The sequence below is a fragment of the Seriola lalandi genome, unplaced genomic scaffold, assembly GCF_002814215.2.
Source record: "Seriola lalandi dorsalis isolate HSWRI2012SDOR001 ecotype SW California unplaced genomic scaffold, Sedor1 jcf7180002054559, whole genome shotgun sequence".
Lineage (NCBI taxonomy): Eukaryota > Metazoa > Chordata > Actinopteri > Carangiformes > Carangidae > Seriola > Seriola lalandi.
Genome location: NW_019525112.1, coordinates 1,378,669 through 1,401,166, shown reverse-complemented (window position 1 = coordinate 1,401,166; position 22,498 = coordinate 1,378,669). Strand labels below are relative to the sequence as shown.

Here is a 22,498-nt window from a genome sequence, read left to right as displayed (position 1 = left end):
ATTTTTTTTTGAGAATTTTTCTGATTCTGTGAAGGTTAGAGCTTTGTACACTGATGAAAACAATCAGTTGAGTCACACACAACCATTTAAAATGTTCATGTTGCTATAGCGCCACCTTTTCTGTTATACTGTATATGTAAGATCACCCTGATTATTATTATAGTATGGACAGGCTCAGAAATGTTTGCATGTGCAGGAGCTCCATCTACAGACATAAGCCTGCACATACAAGCAATTACAGGGTCTAACCGAATAAGTTATAGGTAATTAAGATGAAAATGAATGCCCACCATGCTGTAGTGAAAGGGAGATCTGCCAGGTTGGTTCTGCAACACATGGACATTATTTTTAAGAAAGAGCTTGTTCAGATGCAGATACTGTTGGTAGTTGTGTTACATGTTTATTGGAATACTCCACAACCTTTATCTGATGGATATAGCTAAATTACCGTGCAGAATATGATTTTACATACATATTGTTGACTTGTAATACAATGCATTTCAGTTGGTTAAACTACCCAGCAGCATATAAAATAGTTAAAGCTGATTCCACCAGTCAACTAGAACAGTAAGGCTGCTCACACACTAATGTATGAAATAATAGTCCAATAAGAGGACTGACAGGAGTAATTGTGCTCCATGAGTACTCGGAGCAGCAAAGTATGTTTTGGTTTTAATGCTTGTAGATTTAAATAAGATTTTGGATGCAGGACTTTTACTTATAATTAAATATCTTTACATTAACTCAAGTATGGGATCAGAGTACTTCTTCCACTACAGAATTTCTGAACCCTCAGATATTGATACCAGCATCAGCCCCAAAAATTACAGTTTGTATTATTTATTGCACCTGTGCTTTTAAGGCTATGAAAGGGGCTATATTGCCTATTTTCGTTGTATCTAAATGATCGTGGTCTAGTTCTATATTATATAACAATAACCACTTAAATACATATATTTTTTCTGACAACTTTATTTACAGTAACAATAAAAAAAAAACTGTATGGACTGTATGGTACCAGTACATTGTGGTCATTGTCAAAAAATATCTGACGGTGAGGTGAGAGGTTTGTAAACATTGCACATCCTGGACTATACCAAAGCCGGAGGGCAGTGAGTTCACAGTAAAGTCTACATCTAATTTTTAAAGCTGCACGGAGAGAAACTGGTTTCTTTTTGCTCCGGGCGAGAATTAAGTAAAAGTTCGTCGTGTGTTCACTTCTTAATGACAGTTTAAAAACAAACATCTCCTTTACTCTTCAAAATACCCCCGCCCCACCCCTTCTCTGGGCGGAAGTGAACCGCGCGTCCGCGCAAGTCTCTGTATCAGCTGAGTTTGAGGATCCCGCCCCGTTGGTTGTGACTATCATCAGCCCTGGTACTCTGGCGATGGTTGCGGACCACACACATATACACGCATCCTCAGAACAAATTACCGGTTTGCCACCACCTTTCTTCGGGCCACGGTAGCGTGGGATATTCACCATGAGGACCGGACTTGTTGGAGTCGTGCTGCTTTGAAGCAAGTGTGTTCCGGTTCGTCCTGGGCTCGTTTCGCAGTTGGTGAGTCATTGATGCACCTGATATCTGGCTAATTTTTGTTTACGGCGGTGCTGTTTTTCCAATCGGCACATGCTGTCTTCATTTAAAAATAAAAAAAAAATGAAACCGTGCCATTTAAATGTGTGTAAAGTTACGTTATTAATAGCCAGCTGGCTATATCTTCGAATAATTCAATTGCAGTATTGGTTAAATAAGCTAGCTAGCTGTACACAAGCATATATCACTACAGTGGAAATATCTAGTCTTTTAAGCAGAGATGTTATCATCCAGCCTGTGGTCTGAGGTCGTGCAGTTACATAATACTGAGCAGTAGACTCCACTGATGCTACAGTATAATCACAGGCCATTTAAGATGCAGCAGCCAACTGCTTCCTTGGCCTCAGTTTATGTTGCATGCAGTGTCTGCTCGTGTGCAATCTCACAACACGTCACATTAAAGCCTGTTGTAGTGGTGGTGTCAGTCAGGTGACACAGTCCACAGCTGGGCTTGTTGTGTGCCATAGTGTCCACCCTCAAAGCACACACTCCTCTGCTCAGCAGCAGCCTGTAGAAATGCATAGTTCTTCTTTTTTTTTTTTTTTTTTTTTTTTTTTTTTTTATTGCACTTGGTGTTTTGCTGATGCATACAATGGGGAAGTGTGAATGTACACAGTTCTGCTAGGCCAACATAATTTGATTATCAAGCTGTCACCTGTGACTAAGCAGGGTGTTTAGGATCCTCATTTGCTTGGTTGTCTTTTTGCAAGAAGAATTGTGGTCTGTGTGCATCGAAACATCTGAGTAAGATCTGTGTAGGATTCGATCACTTAATGAAAGGATAGTTGCCATTTAGACGGATTCAGCTTTCACATGCTGTCTTCAAGTACTGAAATATTAATATCAAAGCTGTCACTGGGGGGAAAAGCACAATGGAAAGTTTAATCCACCATTGACAGGGTGGTAGCCAGGGCTTACAAATGCTGAGGTCACGAGTCCCGCATGTCGCTTTCATTGGTAAGAAGGGTTTATATTTCAGCAATTTGATCACTTCTAAGCACGGTTTGTACAACGTGATGAAAGGTCTCAATGTAAATGATACCAGAAATGGCTGCATGTAAGCAAAGGAAATTGACGTCTTTAAACAAGGTTGATTGTGACACATATCACATAATTATATACAGTTAAATTATTTTATTAATTAAATATTGCACTGGTGACACAGTTACATTTACAAGATGGCAACAAATGCATTTTTCAAATGTAAAATGTCGTCACTAGTTGATAACTAAATGTAACTAAAAGGGTTGGTTTGGCTCCATGGTGGCAACCCTGGGTTCATATTTGAATATTTGCATCTTTAGTAAGGTACCACAGTGTCATTGGTTCATGGAAGGAGTTTGGGAATCACTGATGAGGTTTACTTGCTGACAGTTTGCACGGTCCACTCAGGAGATGAGAGGAGAGATGCTCTCTCCATCACTCTTCATCACTTGGCAGTTTGTTGTTCACTCTTTTTACTTATTATGACCCCAGTTTTCTCTCACTTGCTGACTGTCTCACTATACAGTTTTGTCTTCACAAGAAACAAACCGCCAAACAACCTCTTTCTCCATCCTATTCCAACAGGTCTAGAGCTGGGTTAGGTTTTTACTTAATTTCTTTTTTTACTTTATTATTGTACTGCAGATCTGCCCATCACAAGTTATCAGAGGCTAAACTAGTGTCCTTAAATTGCTTATTTTCATTCAAGTGTCAAAGAACCCACAGTATTTACTTTGTAGAGATTTAAATCAGCAAACCATCACATTTTCAAAAGTTTAACCAGCAGCTGCTGGGTAAAAGAGTAGTCAGTTATTAAATTATCATTGATCATTTTTCTGAAGAGTCACCTGTTTGTTTCAGCACTAACGCGCTGCCAACCTGAGCACGTGTCGCCAGGCTTGTCCACGATGGTAAAGCTCCATCAGCTCAGCCACGGGGAGTCCAGATGTCTGTGCTCCTCTAATCCTGCCATCCTACCCCCCCACCCATCTCTAGCTGTATTCAAATACACAACATGCACACACATGCACACACTCACGCTCTCACACCACCGCCTTTGCCATGTGCTTGAAAGAAAGAAAGCTACTACTATTTTTTGCTAGTGTAGCCTAAAATTAGATCCTTCCCATGTCTTAGTTCTTCCACAGGACCCTCTTAAATCTGCATAAATCAACATTATTATATAAACAAAGGATTAAATGACTAAATCTAATGTCAAAGTGGTTGCTTGTAGTGATGAACCCGCAGAATTAGCAGCAGGTCAGAACCGAGTTTTTAAGCATATTTTAACTCCTTTCTTTTGGTTTTATGGGCCGCAACTTTACTTTTTGGCTCACCACTCTCATCACTGTCATTTCCAGCTGCAGCAGGCAGATGTTTCCAACAAAAAAAGCTCTGATAAAACCAGTGAAGCCTACCTGCACATTACCAATGAGCAGAGAGAAGTAGATGGTGAACATTAGTGGAACATTTCGCAGCTAAAGAGCCAGATATTTCCCTTGAGAGGACAAGGAGGGTGACTACTGGATTCAGCATTTGGCAAGAAACACAATTCCAAACAAATGGTTATGTTGGTCTGTCTCTGCTGTGGATGTGTAAAAAGGCCACTTTTTCCTGACATCTTTGTTATAACAGCTTTATAAGGTCATAATTTGTGACTGTTTTTTCAATTCATTCTCAACTGAGGCTTCAAGTTTCACTGTGTAGACGACGTAAACAAACTGTATCCCTGTGTATGTTTGTACCCAGTCCATAACTTGTTTTTCTCTAGAAGTGCATACAGAGTTTGTGTGAGGACTCCTCCCTCCTCAGACTGAGAGACAGGTCAATCAGACAAACACTGACCATTCATGAATGAGGACATTTGTCTCCTTTCGCCCTGGAGCTTGTGTATGTCAGTGAACAGAACTAAATTGGCTAATTTTATTTGCTATAAACAAGCCTCAGAGGGAAATCCAGCAGGTTGCAGACAGACAGATACTTTCGCAGAACTCTTTTGAGCTTGATAAACTCGCTGTTTGTTTCCTCAAAACCTCTCATTTGTTTCGCCTCTTCTCCAGACACGTTGTGCTGAACATGCTGGGATCAGACTGATATAATATGGATCCTGAGGAGTTAGAGCTGCAGAATGACTACCGATACCGTAGCTATGCGGCAGTCATTGAGAAAGCGCTGCGAAACTTTGAGTCTTCGAGTGAGTGGGCAGATCTTATCTCCTCCCTGGGAAAGCTCAATAAGGTACGGTATGGTGAACTAAGATGACCCGAAATACTGTAGCTGTTAATGAATTCACTGAATTCACATCAGTATTTCCTTTTTCTGTATCTATATTTTGCAGGTGTGAGTTTCACAGCTGCTATGTGTGTTTGAGTTCTCTGTAGTTATGAGGAAGTTCTTCTCTCTCATCTTGACTCTCTGTGTTATACAGCTTTATTGCTCAAGTCTTCTGGCCATTTATTTGGGGCATATATTTACTTTGGAGTGTCTTTGTGTGTTGATGCACAAAAATTAGTCCTTAAAGTACACAGAGAAGATGAGGGAGATAAAAATTTCATGTTATGCACAAAATCCTGTTCATCCAGTGTGTCTTTTGGCTTTATTTTATTTGTTCTATGGTTTTGCTAAATTGTCTCTCGGTGCATTAGCTCTTTGGTTGATGGGCGATCCACTCTCTCCTCATTGTCTCTCTCTTTCTGTCAGGCCCTGCAGAGTAACCTCCGTTACTCACTCCTACCCAAGAGGCTGATCATAGGGAAGCGTCTGGCACAGTGCCTACACCCGGCCCTGCCCAGCGGCGTACACCTCAAGGCTCTTGAGACCTATGAGGTCATCTTCAAAATCATTGGAACAAAATGGCTGGCCAAGGATCTGTTCATTTACAGGTGGAAAAAAAAATAGCTTCAATCTTTTACTGCTTCAAGGATTGTGCTGGCCTGATTATAAGTGGGGTGTTTTTATGACCTGTGTGTCTATCTGGTTTTTAGCTCAGGATTGTTCCCGCTGTTGGGCCATGCAGCCATGGCAGTGAAGCCTGTGCTGCTGACTCTGTATGAACGTTACTATCTCCCGCTGCAGAGGGCTTTGCTGCCCAGTCTTCAGGCCTTCATAACAGGACTCCTGCCAGGCCTGGAGGAGGGACTGGAGGTCTACGACAGGTACACACCACTTCTTTTTGTCAGGAAAAAAAGACAGAAATGATGTCAAACCTTTCTTTTGTTCTTGTTTTTAAATTTAAAGGATAAGCCTGAAGAATATCTTTCTTATTGTCAGAAAATATAGATTTATTAGTCGATATGTTGTTGAACACATGTCAGTGAGTTCTCTCTCCATTTTGTCCTCTCTCTCTCTCTCTCTCTCTCTCTCTCTCTCTCTCTCTCTATCCAGGACTGATGCGTTGCTGCTCAAGTTGTCACTGCTGGTGGGTCAGCAGGTCTTTTACGGTGCACTATGGGGCAGTATGGTGGTGAGCCCCATGGTGCGGCTGCCCGCCTCAGTCTTCATTGTCACACATTTTGACCGCATGGTGTCCCTGCACCAGCAGACGCACATGCTAGGCTACGACCACCCCCTAGTGGTGAGTGTTTGTGTTTGTCTCACTGCTCACATGTGACATGAAACACATTTAATAATCAAAATCTACTCTCATGGGGATATTTTTGTATTATGGACTGATTGCAATCATGTTTCCGTTTAGTTCTACAGTTTGCTCCATCACCACCTTTTGTCATGTGCCTGAACTTCTCGGCTTCTTTCTGTGTCCAGGTGAAGTCGGCGTGTCTTTCTCTGCAAGATTCAAACGTCCTGGTGCAGAGGAACATGCTTGAAATCCTGCTCTTCTTCTTCCCCTTTGCCACATGCCTGGTAGGTTCACACATATACACCCTTCTCTCTTGTTTTTCTGGCAAGGTGTGAAAGGTAAAGGATTCTGGGGGACTGGGTTCAAATGGCCTCCATTGTGTGTAGAACAAAAGAACTTGTGGTCTCTACCATTTGAATGGACTGAGGCCCAACAAAACCCTTTGCTGCTGTTCGAAACACAGAATATGTTGTACACCCGAGGATTGTCATGGAAAAGATACACTTAGTGATGGAAAATGTGAAAATCTTCTTTAACCGAGTCTTAGTTAGATCACTGTGTGTAATATATGTCAGATATAGTCAATAGCTTAACATTTTTTTAATGAAAATATTGTGTATAACTGTCTTGTTTTCTGACTCTTTTCCATTGAACTTTACCACTGTCGTAAAATTACTCTGCCATTCTTTCCTGTTGTGCCTCAGCTTACTGTCGGTCACTGTTTGTGTTGTTGGTTTAGGACCCAGCGGAGACTTGTATTGCTTTGCGTGTGGAGGACATGATCACTGTGGTGTCCGCAGCTTCCCTCACACTGCTCCGCAGAGACATGTCCCTTAACAGACGCCTCTACGCCTGGCTCCTAGGTGCTCACTTTACTGATGAATCGTGTGTATCACACAATCATCATGTATCACTTGCTAATGTTGGTCCTCATGTGTATGTATGTTATTTTCAGGCACAGACACAAAAGGAGAAATGGTGGCACCACACCCCACCCTCTCCACCACCATAGAGGAACATACATCGTACTACTTCAACACCTACTCTAGAGATTTCCTTGTACAGGTAACTCACTCATATTCTAGCACACAAGCACCAAACCCGTAAAAATACATAAATATACTGTATGTATATGTTTTTTATTATAACCTGATTTGTCAATGTTGACATTTGGGGAAATATGCTTATTCATGTTCTTGCTCAGAGTTGGATAAGAAAATCAATATCACTCTCATGTTGGTACGGTAATTATTAAGGTACAGTTGGCCGGTTAGCTTAGCTTAGCTTAGCATAGCATAATGACTGGAAATGGGGGGGGCAGCTAGCCTACCTGTGACCTGAGGTAACTAAAACTATCTACAAGCACCACTAAAGCTTAGTGTCTAGTGGGTTTACAGTGTTTATGTGTAAGACTGTTTCTTGGCCAGGAGCAGTAACTGTGAGGTTTCAGGCAACCAGCAGACCACATAAGAAGACAATAAAAAAAATAAATAATAAAAAAAAATCAAATAAGCTGTTTTACACAAATATGTCCTATATAAAACAAATGTCTAAACTAAACAATTCCTTTAAAGGTTTTAAATAATACGTTTCTGAGTGAAAAGAGTTACTTTGCAACTACAGTAAATGATAGGAGCCTTAATTCACATGTAACGTCTTGGTCAGGTGTGTCTATTTGAACAGAGTACTAATGTATGTTTGGCTCTTTTTTCTCTCATTCTCATCTGCTCATTTCTGTGACTTCAGGCTCTGATTAACATCCTCAAACAGAAGGATGTGGAGAGTGACCCAGAGACTGTGATTGGATACCTCAGGCCCTTTCGCATCATCATCAGCCTGCTGGATAAACCGGAGATCGGTTGGTATTACTTGATCCACCTCTCTTTGTCAATGTCTCGGCCTTACTCTAAGCTTGTTTCACTGTTGTAATGATGATGTTTCTGCTCAGGTCCAGCTGTTTTGAGCAGTGTGTTGTTGGAGGTGGTCCGAGCTTTCTACAGCTACTGTCGAGAGATGCTGGGCGAGGACACCATCACCAGCTCAGGGCTCTCAGGCAACCAGCTAGCCAGGTGAGAGTCATAGATGATAACACAGATGTGATGGCGTTCACTATTGAATACATATTTCACTGAACATGTGACAAAATGGCAACCAAGTGAACACAGAAACAGATGGTGATTTTGCTTTGTTTTCCTAAACAGCAAGATAAAAGAGAACAAGAATGCATCAGATATCATAAAGACGGTGAATATGCTCGCCAGTTCCATGAACAGTGAATACCTGTGGGAGTACATGATGCGACGCTTCTGCACTTCTCTCAGGTACGACGGGGTTGACTGACAGAAAGTTTGACTGCATGTTTATCTCTAAAACCTAGGTCTGCCAGGTGTTGAATATGCAGAATTTAGTGGTGACAGAAACTGCCTATGTGCTTTTCTTTGTTTATCCTCAAGACAGGATAATTTTATTCAATTCTTTCTCTTTAGTGGCAAAGATGACCCACCAACACCTCCTCTACAGGACCGCAGTCATCCTCCTCCCTCTGTTACAGAGATGTGCACTCTCATCATTTTCCTGCTTGATGTTCTTCCTCTGGTAAACAACACACATGCGCGCACACACACGCCTGCACATCAGTAGTTCCCTTCCTTGTATAACAAAGTTGGTGGCAGTAAAACTAAGACCAGAAAAAGACAGAGGGGTGTGTGTTTTAGACCCAGTACAACAGATAATAATTTAGTGGCTCTGGTTCAGGAGGTAGAACACGACATCCACTGACCACAGGTTGGTCCTGTGGATGTTGGTTCGATCCCCAGTTCCTCATGTCCATATTGGGCAAGAGACTGAACTCTTCTTTGGTTGTTTTCTCTTACTGAGCAAAACTGCATCCCTCTGCTAGTCGGCTCCAAAACAAAACAAACAAATACAAACCTGAATTTTTTTTTAGTACAGAAACAATATGTTCTACCTGTTTGTTTTTATCCGCAGGAGCTCCATGCTGACATCCAGTTCCAGTTCCTCCCAGAGATGCTGGGTATCATGCTGCGGACCTTGCGCAGCCACATGGACTCCATTAGCCTGGAGGATGTCACACACAGCCTGCGTGCCTGCTTCAAGGTCCTCAGTAAGATCCAAATGCCTGTGGCTTACTTAGACATTGAGGCAGGGGCTCACACGGAAGAGAGCGACTTACAGACACCAGACGAGGAAGGCAAAGAAGTGCAGGTTAGACATTTTATTCATTTGTACCAATTTATTTTAAAATATTTTTAATGTTTGACTGTGCCTCACCAAAAAAAATGTGCTTTATCTAGGAGGTTGAAAAGGAGGGAGAGAAGGATGGCAGCGTTGATCAGGTTAATGGTCACCATGGAGATGAAGAGCTGAACAGAGATGGAGTTGATGAGGCAGAGCCTGCAAATGGTATTTACCCAGCGCTCAGGTCTGAGGACAGCGGATTGGGGATCAGTGCCTCACCGTCAGAGCAGCATCTCCCACCAGGGATGGGGGCTGAGGGGAATGGAATTTGCAAAGAAGGTGAAGGAGTGTGGAGGAAGGGAGGCAGTGTAGACACAATGACCTCGTGTCTGCAGGATATACTGTCCTTCATAACCACAAGGTAAACTACTGCGTCACTGTCACATTAGTTGCAATATGAATGGACCTCTCTGTGGGCGAACAGTGATCTCTAAATCTTTTCACCCCTGTCGTGTTTCAGATACCTGCTCGTGCAGGTGGAGGACATCAGGGGACCTGAGGAAGCACCCCAGCCTGACCTAACTGATGCCTCTGTGGATCAGAAGACTTTGTTGATGAGCATAGGCGGACGTGAAATTAAAGACAAACTGACTGGACTGTTCACTCCAAACAAACTTAAACCTCGCCATACAGCTGACGCCCAGCTCTCAGCGGCCCCAGTGGAAAAGAAAAAGGAACGTGGGAAGTTAGGATGTCTGGACTGGGCGGCAGGCTTCATGCCCAGAGGCAGGGCAGAGATCTCTGAGGCCTGTCGACAGGCCTTCACCGCCACCTGCCACCTGTTGCTGGAGTGCACCACCTTCCCTGTCTACCTAAGTGAAGAGGAGACTCTGGCTCTCCACACAGACATGTTTGGCCACACAGGTCAGCTCACAGATGGGTTGTATTCATGCAGCTGACTTAATATGACTGTCATCTACATGCTTTAACCCACAAAAAAGTAATTAATATGTTGTTGTTTTCCTTAGGCAGTGACGTGGACAGCCTGCCAGTATGGCTGAGGTCCTTGATGACGCTGTGCTGCCTGTCCAGGGACTATAACATCCAACACACAGCAGTGGCCTCCCTGTTGGAACTTATCAACCACTCCCAGTCCTTGGCACTGGTCATCCAGGACAAGCACAGACGCTACCAGACCTCTGACTCTAACCCTCTGAGTGGGCGACTGCAGATGGTCACTGTGCCTCCCATCTACCCAGCTGTGCTACGGGCCATAGAGGAGGGCACAGATTTTTATCAGGTAAGATAATCAAAATGTCTGAATCACTCAGAGCTGTCATATAAATGTGGTATTTTAAGATTTTGTGATTCTGTGCTGTTACCCAGAGGGTGTCCCAGGTACTGTGGAGCCAGCTGGACATGGAGCGGAGAGAGCAGCACATTTCCTGTGTGGAACTCTTTTACAGGCTTCACTGTTTGGCCCCATCATCATCAATCTGTGAAGACATCATCTGTCAGGCGCTGATGCACAAAGACAAGGTGTGTATGTCTGCACTCACTGAACCACAAGTTGTTCTCACTTTTACATTTTTTCCCAGCATCCTCTAGATGTGTCAGTTTAACTGGGACGCGCAAACAGACCGACTTGGAAATGTAATCAGTTGAGCAAATAAGCTAATTGTTTTGCCTTGTGTTTTTCTGCCCCAGGCTGTTAGACTGGAAGCTCTGCACCGTTTCACAGTGTTATGGCACCTGACCCGGGAGATCCAGTCCAATAGGACCATGTCTCTCAATCGCTCCTTTGACCGGTTAGTGCGCAGTTGAAAAGTGGGATACATTTAAGACAAATGGAGGGTAGTGTCTGTTAATATATATACTGAGTCTTTGTCATTCCTGAAGACTTTATATTTCGTCTCAACACTTGTCTTATGTTGTTTATGTAGTTCACACCTCCTACATGTGGGTCAGTGCTGCTCTGATAGTGGATTAACCTGCTGCTCAAGGAGGCAAAGTGGGAACTAGCACAACAAAGCTGAGAAAACTTTATGCAAGTGTCCCTCAGTGTGACGAGTGAAACCTTAATTGAAGCAGTAGCACTTGATTCTGACAGCGGTTGCATATTTGTTCTCTAACAACTGTCCAAATGCTTTTGAAATGTGTGTCTCTCTCAGGTCTCTGTGTGTTGTGGTGGACAGCCTGAGCTGCACCGATGGTTCAATACGTGCAGCGGCTCAGTGCTGGCTGGTCAGGGCTCTGTCCCTCAGTGACGTGATTCGAATCTTGGAGCCTATTCTGTTGTTGCTGCTTCATCCCTCCACCCAGCGCTGTTCTATTCACAGCATCAAACAAAATCTCACCGCTGGTAAGTCTATGTATCCGCAGTATGTATGTTTTATGAGTGAATTAAATGTGAGTTTCAGAATCAACTTTTTTAGGTTGGCTGTATGCTTTATTAAGCTGATATACCTTTTGCTTTAAAGGTAACCTGAAGGTTCTAAGCAGCAGAAGTCGAAGTTCCACCAAAACATCTGGGACATCTGCGGATGCCATGGCAACAGAGGTCACCACCTTAAATCTCACCAACATTGTGGACCGGGAATCCCTGTGGGCAGAGTTAGACAGCGGTCCAGAGCTGGTCAAGCCACTTGACTCTTTAGTGCTGTCAAGGAGTGAGAGCGAAGAGACAGAAGAGGAGGAGGATAGAGCGGAGGATGAGGAGGAGGCGGAGAGTGAACACACAGAGTCAGCTGACACCAGTGGTGCCCAGGTATCCACAGAGAACTCCAGCTCTGGCTCCGCTCCATACCGCAGCATTGAGGAAGGAGGCGTGGTCAATGGCCTGAGGAGGGTAGAGTCTGAGCACACACAGGCTTCCGATTCACTGTCAAGTGAAGATGAAGAGGATTTAGAGCTGGAGGCCATGGCCAGGTCTCGCCTGTTAAAACAGGAGCGTGAGAAGAGAGAGGCCATCGACTCTCTGTTCCGACATGTACTGCTGTATCCTGTGGCGGGCGGCTGGCGCCATCTGCTCCAAGGCCTGGCACTGCTAGACAGCCTGCTGAGGAGCAGTGCTGAGTGCCCTCTGGTGGATGCTCTCTCCTCCACCTCTCTGGACACGAGCTCTGCTGCACATTTAAACCTGGTTTCTAATCTGTTACAGCGACATCAACAGGCTCAGGATGGCAAAGGCTTCTACGGCTGCCTGCTTTCCCCCTCCTCCTCCCCCTCTGTGCCTCCATCCCTTCTCATTGAACTGCTGGTGTCCCTGTGCCTGCGATTCCTGCGCTCTCATTACCCTTCGTACCTGAGCCTTGGACCTCTTGACCTGCAGGGGAACAGGGAGGTTCAGGTGAAGAGTGTGGAGGTGCTCACCCGAATGGTGAACCAGCTTAGCTGCATGGCACGAGGACAAGAGGCCAGTGGGGCCAGTCTGGAGTCCATCCGCAGACTCCTCTCAGGATGTAAAGTGCAGCAATATGCTCTGCTTACACTTTCTGCATCCATGTATGTCAGCCAGAAGGGAATAGACAAGGGACCACCCAGAAATGTGGAGCTCCTGGATGAACAGGGAGGCCTGTCAGAGGAGAGCCTGGTGAATCTTGGATCAGGAGTGGGGCAGGAACAATACCCCTTACAAATGGAATTACTCAAACTCCTTCAGGCTCTCATAGTCCTGGAGTACCATGTGTGGCTTGGTGGGGTTGTCTCAACAGCTGGGTCAGGTGGAGCATCTGGCCAGCCAGGGGATCCTCGCGAGTCGCCAACTGCTAGCACCCCCCTTGCTCGTGAGTGGCAAACTGCAGTCCTTTTCCAACAGTCCATCAAGGCAGCCCAGTACGTCCAAAGTCACCCCATCACAGCCCAAGGAATGTTTGTTTCTGCTGCAGCCAGGGCTCTGCAGCCGCAGTACGGCTATGCCATGCACCCCCACTGGGTGTCACTGCTGTGCTCCTCTCTGCCCTACTTAGGACGCTCATTAGGCATCATTGTGGCTCCGCTCATCAGTCAGATCTGCAGGAACTTGGACGAGCTGGTAAAGCTGTACGAGCATGATGGAGGAAAGACAAATCAGAGGTAGATTGCACCACTTAAAAACGCAGGCTCTCAGTTACAGTTGGACTGTAGGTGTGTGTGTGTTTGGTCTGTACCAGATTCCTCTTCCCACAACCTTGACAAATTATACATTGACTGAAAACCTCCTGATCCTATATCACCAACAGCTGTTTTTGATTTTGTTGTAGATTAAAATGAGCAACAGAAACATCGTTTGTGAAGAGAATTAGATCACATGTCCAAGTGCTTATAAACTACACACCATCTTCACCACAAGATTCCAATGAATAAAATGCACCCACGCTTTAGTCCAATGTGTTGTCATAGAGAAAAACTCCAAAAGCTTGACACCAGGGTTTTACTGTAACTTTTTGGGTACATTATTTTCTGGGCTTGTGCATAAAAATGCGAATGTCTGGGACCAGGTTATATCACATATTTGATTCATTATTGTGTCTTCTGATCAGCCTGAGTGGTAGGAGGGAGAACATCGCCCCTGACTACCCTCTGACTCTGCTAGAAGGCCTGACCACTATTACACACTATTGTCTACTGGACAACAAGAGGGTGAGGAGTTAGCATACATACACGCAGGTTTATTATCTGTTTATTATTGTTTATCTATGATAATATCAACGCTCATTTTCTTCTCTCTTTCTCTCTGTCAGTCCCTGGTTGCCTGTGATCCTGTGGATGTCCGTAATGCACGCAACGCTGTGATTGAGGCTCTACCGGACATGCTCAGTAGTATGGCATTGTTATGGGGCGTGGTCATGAGGGAAGAGTTTCAGAGGCGGGCATCTGACTCTGGCCAGAGCAGCAGACACACTTCTACCTCTGTCTATTTTAAAAGCACCAAGGTGTGTGTTACAAATATATTTATGCTGTAGTAGCTGTGGTGTTTATGCTGTATGTGTTTGTTCACCCTCTAATTTGCTCACATATTTTCTCCTGCTCAGCCACGTGCATGTATTATTATGGAAAATTTTATCCATTCACGGTGTGTGCATGTTTAGATCCTACGGCAGCGAATACTGGAGTTCCTGGTCCCTCTGACTGGGCAGTATGGGATTCAGCTGATGGCTTCACAGGGAGTAGTATGGAGCAGCAGGAAGAGTAAAAGGAGACATAAAAACAAAGTAAGACCTGCAGTGGGTCTATAAATAAAGAAAGGGCACAGTCACATCCAAGTCACTGATTTTCTTTAGTGAGTGGCATCTTTACACTCTTATCTTCTTTTAGGTTTTACCTGTGGCCAGTGAGGCTCGTCTAACCATTGTGGATCTGGTGAAATCACTGAACACCTTGCATACAGACACCATCCTACAGTTAGTCAAAGAGGTGGTGAAAAAACCACATCAGATCAAAGGAGACCAGGTACACACACACACACACTCACACACACACACACACAGATGCTCGAAACTTGTATCCTGGAAGTTTCTTTTCACTGATTTTCAAAACAATTCTCTACTTTTTTCTTCTCCATTAGAAATCAGTCTTGGTAGATATCCCCATGTTACAGTTCAGCTACGCCTACATCCAGAGGTAAGTAGTAGAATAGAGTGCCAAAAGTCCAAACCTCAGGGCTTAATACAGCCATTCCTCAAATACTCACTTATGTAATAATGTCTGTTTTTGCGTGCAGTATTTCAGCTCAGGCTCTGCAGGAAAACGTTGCTCCTCTTCTCAGTCTGTTGCGGGAGTCTGTTCAGCTCAACCTAGCCCCGCCTGGGCATTTCCTGCTGCTGGGGTTAGTTTGTAAACATTCATTGCTTATTCCACACTCTGATTAGTGGTAGTAGCACCTCTACATTGCAGAATAATCTGTATAATAAATGCACTGCAGTCCATGTTTGCACTCAACAGATCAGACAAACAATCATCAAAATATATTTTTATGACAATAACGAAACATTTTTCCTTGTATGCATTTTTTAACTTCTTTTTGGAAAATATAATATTCAGTTATCGTTCCTATCTTGCAGAATCCTCAATGACTTTGTTAATAGGCTCCCCAACCTGGACAATAAGAAGGATACTCGAGACCTGCAGGTATGATGCATGTTCAACTGCTACAGTTATGATTGAGATAGCAAGGGAGAGCTCGTGTGAAGCATTGTGTTGATATTCAGTGTGTTTTACATGCACTTAAGTAACCAAGTTATTCAGAGAAACCAGGTTACATGGGTAATCAGGGAATGCATTTACCTGAACCATAGTAAATGTAGCAGGTCAATAACAGATCAGAGTGAGAGAAGATGCTGCTTCCAGACAGTTTATTTTGTGTCTGTGTCTGAGCACACTGGAAACGCAGCGAGAGAGACAGCAGGCGGACAGAAAGAACAGAGCTCCTCTTCACAGCGTAAAGTGTCTGAATTTAACAACTTGGGCGGAAACTGACTTATTTAGATTTCTATAAGCCACGTTGAGTTAGTTTCAATTGTGGTCGAACGCTTAATTAAAATACAAGGATGCATCGCTGCATGTAATGACCTCTCCTTTCATCCAGCCAGTCTACTCCGCTGCTTTCCTTGTCTGCACTGTTGTGTCATGCATGTGCACATTTGTAAAAAGCCAATTAGAAATCTGGTTACCTTTATACATGGCAGGAGAAATCAACAGGGGAAATCAGGTTTCTCTAATCCCCAGTTACAGAAGCCAGGGTTCTCATTTACATGACAGTTAAGAAATCACCTCGCTGGAGAAAGCTGACTGTAACCTGGTTACTGAATGACATGTAAACTACATTACATGTAAATATGTGAATTTTTGGTGACATTATCATGCAGGAGGTCACTCAGCGAATCCTGGAGGCAGTAGGTGGGATCGCAGGGTCATCTCTGGAGCAGACCAGTTGGCTCAGCCGCAGCCTTGAGGTCAAAGTTCAGCCACAGGTGTGCCCTGAAGCAGCCGAGCCTGAGGACGCAGAGGTGGATGGTGAACACTGCGGTAACTTTCGATAACTCTAACACAAATACATGCATGCATGACCTCAGCTGCAATTCCTGACTACTGGTCGAGAAAATCAACACAGGGGATCAATATAGCCCCCAGCCAGATTGGACCAAGTGGAGATTACAAATCACCACCGTTGCCATGGAAATGCTGCTCTGGCTATGGTGCACTTACCCTTAGTATTCCATGGATGGATTTGATATTTTTTACTTTCTTTTCAAATGTGACCTAAGAGTAGACACCTGTCCCCGTATCCATGGAAACCCAGTGGCCCAGGTGATGCAATAGCCCCGGGTACCATCTGAAAGTAGCGCTGATAAGTGGTAATACTGGTAGAGGCACAGATGTAGATGGTTTATTCAAATTCAGGTTAATTTTCATTCCATATACTGACAGTGATGGGTGTGTGAACTCAAGTGAACTCACTATTCTTTCACTCCTTTTCTCCTTTTCAGAGTCAGTGGCTCAAGCTAGCACCATGGTTTCCTCCTCAGCTCCCTCGGCTTACAGTGTGCAAGCTCTTGTACTCCTGGCTGAGGTAGGGTTCTGTGATTTGATTTATGTTGAGCATTACTTACATGAGTGCGTTTGTAGTGTTTAACGCACTTTCTCACTGTGTAGATCTTGGCACCACTTCTGGACATGGTATACCGCAGTGATGAGAAGGAGAAAGCTGTTCCTCTCATCTCTCGGCTCATGTACTATGTTTTTCCATACCTGAAGAACCACAGGTAAGTACTGATGCGTTGTTATCTCAAAGTAGCAGATGTGGACCCTTCAGTGTTAATAAGAGTTCCTCTAACTATGTCTTTGTCTCGTCTAGTGCCTACAACATGCCCAGCTTTGAAGCGGGTGCTCAGCTGCTGAGCAGTCTGAGTGGGTATGCCTATACCAAAAGGGCCTGGAAGAAAGAGGTCTTTGAGCTCTTCATGGACCCCCTCTTCTTCACCATGGATGCCTCCTGTGCACCCAGGTTAGTTTGTTTGTCTGTTGGATGGGAATTTAATTCAAGAGAATTATGCACCACTCTTCTACAGTTAGGAACTTTTGGAATATGAAAAGATATACACACATAGAAGAGACATAATAACTTATATAAACAGAGGTTTAGCCAGAACCTACCTTGGAACGCTCCAACAGCATAATATGATGGATTTATTTAGATATTGTCTAGGACAGTTAAACTTGTGATCCCTTGTGTAATAAATGACATTCTATCCATTCAAACTCAAACCAAAGTATTGTGAGCGTGCAGATTGTGCTCTAACACATATAATTGTTCAGACGTTGGATTTTATTACCAGAGCTTACAGAAGGATGAAAATGAAGGAATGTTTTTGATTGGTCGCCCAAATGGATTAGGTGTTCTCAGTTCGTATTTAGTGTGGGTTCTGTTTAATCCTACAGATGTTTATTACTATGCCAAAGCTAAGGACACATACCCCATATCTTCATGAGAGAATGAAACTGTCTTGTCTGTCATGTGTATTTGATTTTATTACACAAATGAAGTTAAATTCATCCAATTTCTCCTGTCCTCTGCTTGACTTCCCTGTGTTCTCTATAGTTGGAAATCCATTATTGACCACCTGCTGACTCATGAGAAGACCATGTTTAAAGACCTCATGAGTGAGTACAGCCTTTAGGAAATGTTTGCGATGTCGTAAAGATACAATTGTCTTCTAGAGGTGTGAGCAAATCTGTGATACAGAAGGTTCATTTATTATTTTGGAGTAGAATGAAACATGTTGGGAAAGGGATGTACAGTGATGGTTGTGAAAATAATCAATTCATACAAAAGAGAATAAAGTTCAACCTTCCCAAGGATTCAAATAAGTCATGTATTGAAATTATTTTCTAACCGGTGCAGTCAAAATATCTCTTCTGGAAGTGTCATGGTCAAATTGTAGAGATGTTTTTGATTATTTGCTGTTACAAACCATTATTTATCTGTGATGTAGGCATGCAGAGTGGCTCCTTGAAACTGTTTGCTAATGTAGATCAGAAACCCATGCTGCTGAAGCGCCAGGCATTTGCCATGTTCAGTGGAGAAATCGACCAGTATCATCTCTACCTGCCCCTCATCCAAGGTGTGGTACTGCTACCACTACTGAATGATTATTTAAGTTTTTATCTAACTAAAAAAGAGACATTAAGATTGATTGTGTTCTTTACCGATTATAAAACCCTCTTCCTTTCAGAGCGTCTCACGGAGGCTTTGCGTATGAACCCTAGCCCTGCTGTTTTAGCCCAGATGTTCCTGATGTTTCGTGTTCTCCTGTTGCGGATTTCATCCCAGCATCTGACATCTCTTTGGCCAATCATGGTGACAGAACTGGTAAGAACCTGGGTTTATACACTGGGCCAATACTGTATCAGCGTCTATTTTAATTATTACAATGGATTTTTTTTTCTTCTTTTTTTTTTCTTCAGATTCGCATATTTGCACGTCTAGAGAAAGCTCTGCAGGTAGATAAAGACGTCTCAAAGTGAGTTCATTCTTTTACTAACAGATTCCTGTTTTGTTGACATCCTGTTGATGCTCTCACTCAAAATACTTTTTTGCATTCTCGTGTACCACCTAGGCTGGCTAAAGTGGTGCGTGGAGCCCTTGAAAGAAATGGACCAGTGAATTTCTCTCAAGCAGAGTTGGACATGTACCTGTCAGCCTGCAAGTTTCTAGACACCTCCCTGGCTTTTCCCCCTGAAAGGATGCCACTCTTTCAGATGTAAGAGCCCAATTTAGAACCAAAGAATTTAAAAATATGATATTTTTTATATTTTAGGTCTTTTTTTGTCTTAGTTCTGATGTTGCATAAGTTATTTTGTCTGGGTGTTATTGTCTGTCTTACTTTTGCTGTGTCACTGTCCATGTGCAGGTATCGCTGGGCATTCGTCCCTGAGGTGGATGTGACCCGCTACAATGGCCCGGAGACTGCGCTGATAGAGGGCGAGCAGGAATGCATACCCCATGTTGTCAGAGTACTGGAGGGGATACAGCACCGATATGGGGTAAGATCGTATGTGGGCTGGAGTAAAATTGGAGTAAAATTCAGGCTTGCAGTCATTTCCATTTAAAAGTGTACACTCTTCAATGGTCATTTTGATGAGATGCTTAGAATTACTATTAGTTATACTAAGCTCATTGAAAATACTTGTTTTAACCTACTTTAAGTCAACTGTGTTTTTGTTTTTTGTTTTGGACACCTCCCATTTCCACCCAGCATTAAAATACTATCTGGATACATTATCTGGATAGGAAAGAACGCATGGTAATGAGAGATGTAAATGTGTGCAAATCACATCAGCCAGGCCAAATTTTGGAGGTGGTCAGGCTCGCATTGCGATCGGATCTTAGCCAGGTGTAAGTTCTGTGTGTACAGCATGACCACATGCTTAAGGAAAAGAAATCTGATGTGCCCAACAAGCTGAAAGGTCACCGAACTCTGCATCCACCTGCTAACTCAACCAAGGCCTGTAAAGGGTGCAGGTAGTAGGAGTTACCACCTTACCTAGAGAGTCTTGTCTTGTTGCCAACTCATATTGAGTTCAAGACACACTCAAGATAATGAGAACACACTGATTGGATGTCATACGCATCGCATGTTTATACCAGGTGTAAATGGGACCCTTGTCATGCATTGTCACTTTGTGTTTGGTGATGATGTAATAAATATCCGTGTTATTTGGTGCATTAGACTCCAAGAGCTAATGTGTTTCTATGGAAGTGTAGTGTGATTAAAAAAACAACCCAAGTTTTGTTTTGTGAAATGACCACACCTCACTCTGATTATGATGTCCTGACCTTTTATTCCAGACACTGAATGGGCTGAGTGAGGAATCTTCCACAGAGCATTTGGAGTTTCCCCTCCTCACCGAACGCTCCCTGCGCTCCATCACCCAGCTGTTGCCTTTCCTTCGCACCCTTTGCTGTTCCTTCCAGGGCCCTCCCCCTTACAGCGACCCTATGCCCCACTGCCCAGTAGCAGACTACCCAGCAGCCAGTTCGGACGCAGTCCTGAGGAAGCTGGAGTACATCACTGAAGAAGAGTTCCTCGACTCCATGGAAAGTTAAAAACTCAAGCATGAAGCTTTCATGAACTAAGTTCCTCTTCTTAAGCTTTCTGCCCTGCAGCTATACAAGTGGAATACCTAAAATAGGCACAACCAGTGATAATGTTGTATTGTGAATTAGAAAAAAGGAAGTGTTTTTTTAATGTTTTAACTGATTTCTTCATAAATACTTGTACCTCTGAGGTGCTCTCACACTGAATCTGTACTGGAAAATCCAAGGGTCTTTCTTGTAGTTAATTCAATGGGCTTTTTGGATATCTGGAAAAAAAATATGGTATTAATTCTTTCTCTCTCAGTGATGTGTATCATCTCAACTGAAAAGTGTCATAGCATCTACTCTCTTTGCTTTACATGATTTTAGACTAAAAACCGTCACCACAAAATAATTATGTAAACCTCAAATTATTACCTACTGTGACTATAAGACATGCACCTTATAATAGAGATAGTTTCAGTTACAATTTTGTTTGACGTCAAATAGCAGATTCACTGTGAAGAACCTTCTTAAGTACTGTTTTTGTTCTTTTGACTTTTGACATAACTGATTAACCACACTCTCTCGTATAAACATACGTACTGTATGTCGGTCTGACTCTGAGATTGTAAAGACTTGATGTCTGCAGGACCCAGCTGAGTACCTTCTCTTTGATCGTTATTGGAGTCATTATGGGACCTCACATATTTACATTAAGAGTTTTATGAGTAAATTACTGAATGAGATTTGTGTACACCAGGAAACCCCTTTGTAATATTATTGGGTGTACCTCAGTAATATACATGTTGGTGTTTAAGGGAAATCAGCCTTTCTTTGTGGTTAATCATTGATAGTTTTTACAACTGCCTGTTGTCTTCTTTTTCCACAGTGTTGAATGTTTAAGTAATTTATTTTGGATGTTTAAAGGACGATGTCAAGTTTTGAATTAACAGAAAAAAGCTCCATTAAATTAAATATTAAGCGTAAGTACTGTGCTTCCTCTTTGCAGCTTCAGTTGCTTGTTTTCCTGCATTTGCATGAGAGGGACGTTGCTCAGGGACTCAAGCCTATAATAGGAAACACGGAGTTGGCAGTTCAGTCACCGGCTCCTCCTGCACACATGTTCAGATGTCCTCTGGCATGACAGTGAACACTGAACCCTCTTCTCCTGCTGCCATTGGTGTGTGTTTCTGTATGAGAGAGAGAGAGAAGAGAGATGAGAGGCAAATTGTAAAGCACCTGTGATAAAAACACTATAGTTACAATTTCACCACATGCCTATAGGTAAAGCATTGTGTTTCCTGCACATCATCCACACAATATTCAATGTCACATCATAATCACTACAACATGTTTTGCGCCACAGGACAGAACCTGTCTGTTCCACATTAATGTTGTTCTCTATACTATGAATGGAGCGAGAAAATCCCTCAGTGGAAGCCGGAAGACATGACTGCAGAGAAAGAAGTCTGGATTACCATGCTTAACCAGCTGCCATGACCCAAACCCATGAAAGCCATGAACAATGGACAAATAAATGTACAAAAAGGGAGAAAAAATGATTTGCATATAGAGTGATCGGGAAATGAACTTACAAACACACATAATGGATAGGAACCAGTAATGCATTCTAAACAGAGCAGCAAAACCCTCTTCGGCTGAAACTGCACTGTGCAGACCATTTGTCTTTTTCACAAAGCTACAGACAGAAACCGCTGAAACTAAAGTCACAACACAGCCCTTTTTATCCCATGATCTCTGTCGTCTTTTATTTACACTATACACAGCCTTCCAATGCCAGCACCATTCCTGTCTATCGTTTGGGTATTGAAATGAACTGCCCTAAATGCTTGTAGTTGTGCACAAACCAAACATTACTACCGTTTTCATTATATGATATCTATTGGGTATATAATCTATATTTGCTTCCAAGATCATGAAATCCGAATACTGTATGTGACGATGTTTGTGGTTATAGCTACCATTTATTTTATTATCATCTGGAACGTCACATCTGGTGTGATTGGGAAAAATTGCATTATGAAACCCTTCATAAAAAAATACAAACGTTACAGATATTTG

General features: G+C 43.1%; 1 protein-coding gene across 2 annotated transcripts; it reads left to right on the top strand.

Moving 5' to 3' along the window:
• Nucleotides 1-1,344: 1,344 nt before the first annotated feature.
• Nucleotides 1,345-21,403, top strand: dop1b (DOP1 leucine zipper like protein B). Of its 2 annotated transcripts, none has more exons than XM_087176504.1 (38): nt 1,345-1,562; nt 4,643-4,820; nt 5,283-5,464; nt 5,567-5,737; nt 5,967-6,156; nt 6,345-6,443; nt 6,899-7,022; nt 7,115-7,224; nt 7,906-8,017; nt 8,108-8,228; nt 8,361-8,480; nt 8,646-8,754; nt 9,148-9,384; nt 9,474-9,778; nt 9,878-10,281; nt 10,386-10,657; nt 10,744-10,896; nt 11,065-11,165; nt 11,529-11,719; nt 11,838-13,431; nt 13,878-13,977; nt 14,079-14,270; nt 14,427-14,549; nt 14,653-14,787; nt 14,903-14,958; nt 15,059-15,163; nt 15,399-15,465; nt 16,203-16,362; nt 16,824-16,906; nt 16,990-17,099; nt 17,192-17,341; nt 17,936-17,997; nt 18,369-18,458; nt 18,570-18,706; nt 18,802-18,857; nt 18,954-19,097; nt 19,248-19,380; nt 20,186-21,403. In XM_087176504.1, the coding sequence occupies exons 2-38, from the start codon at nt 4,683-4,685 to the stop codon at nt 20,441-20,443; spliced, it is 6,894 nt and encodes a 2,297-aa protein (XP_087032630.1). In that variant the 5' UTR covers nt 1,345-1,562; nt 4,643-4,682; the 3' UTR covers nt 20,444-21,403. The 2 variants fall into 2 exon arrangements, with proteins under 2 accessions (XP_087032630.1, XP_023271667.1); XM_023415899.2 differs by having other exon boundaries at nt 18,330-18,458.
• The last annotated feature ends 1,095 nt before the right edge of the window (nt 21,404-22,498 follow it).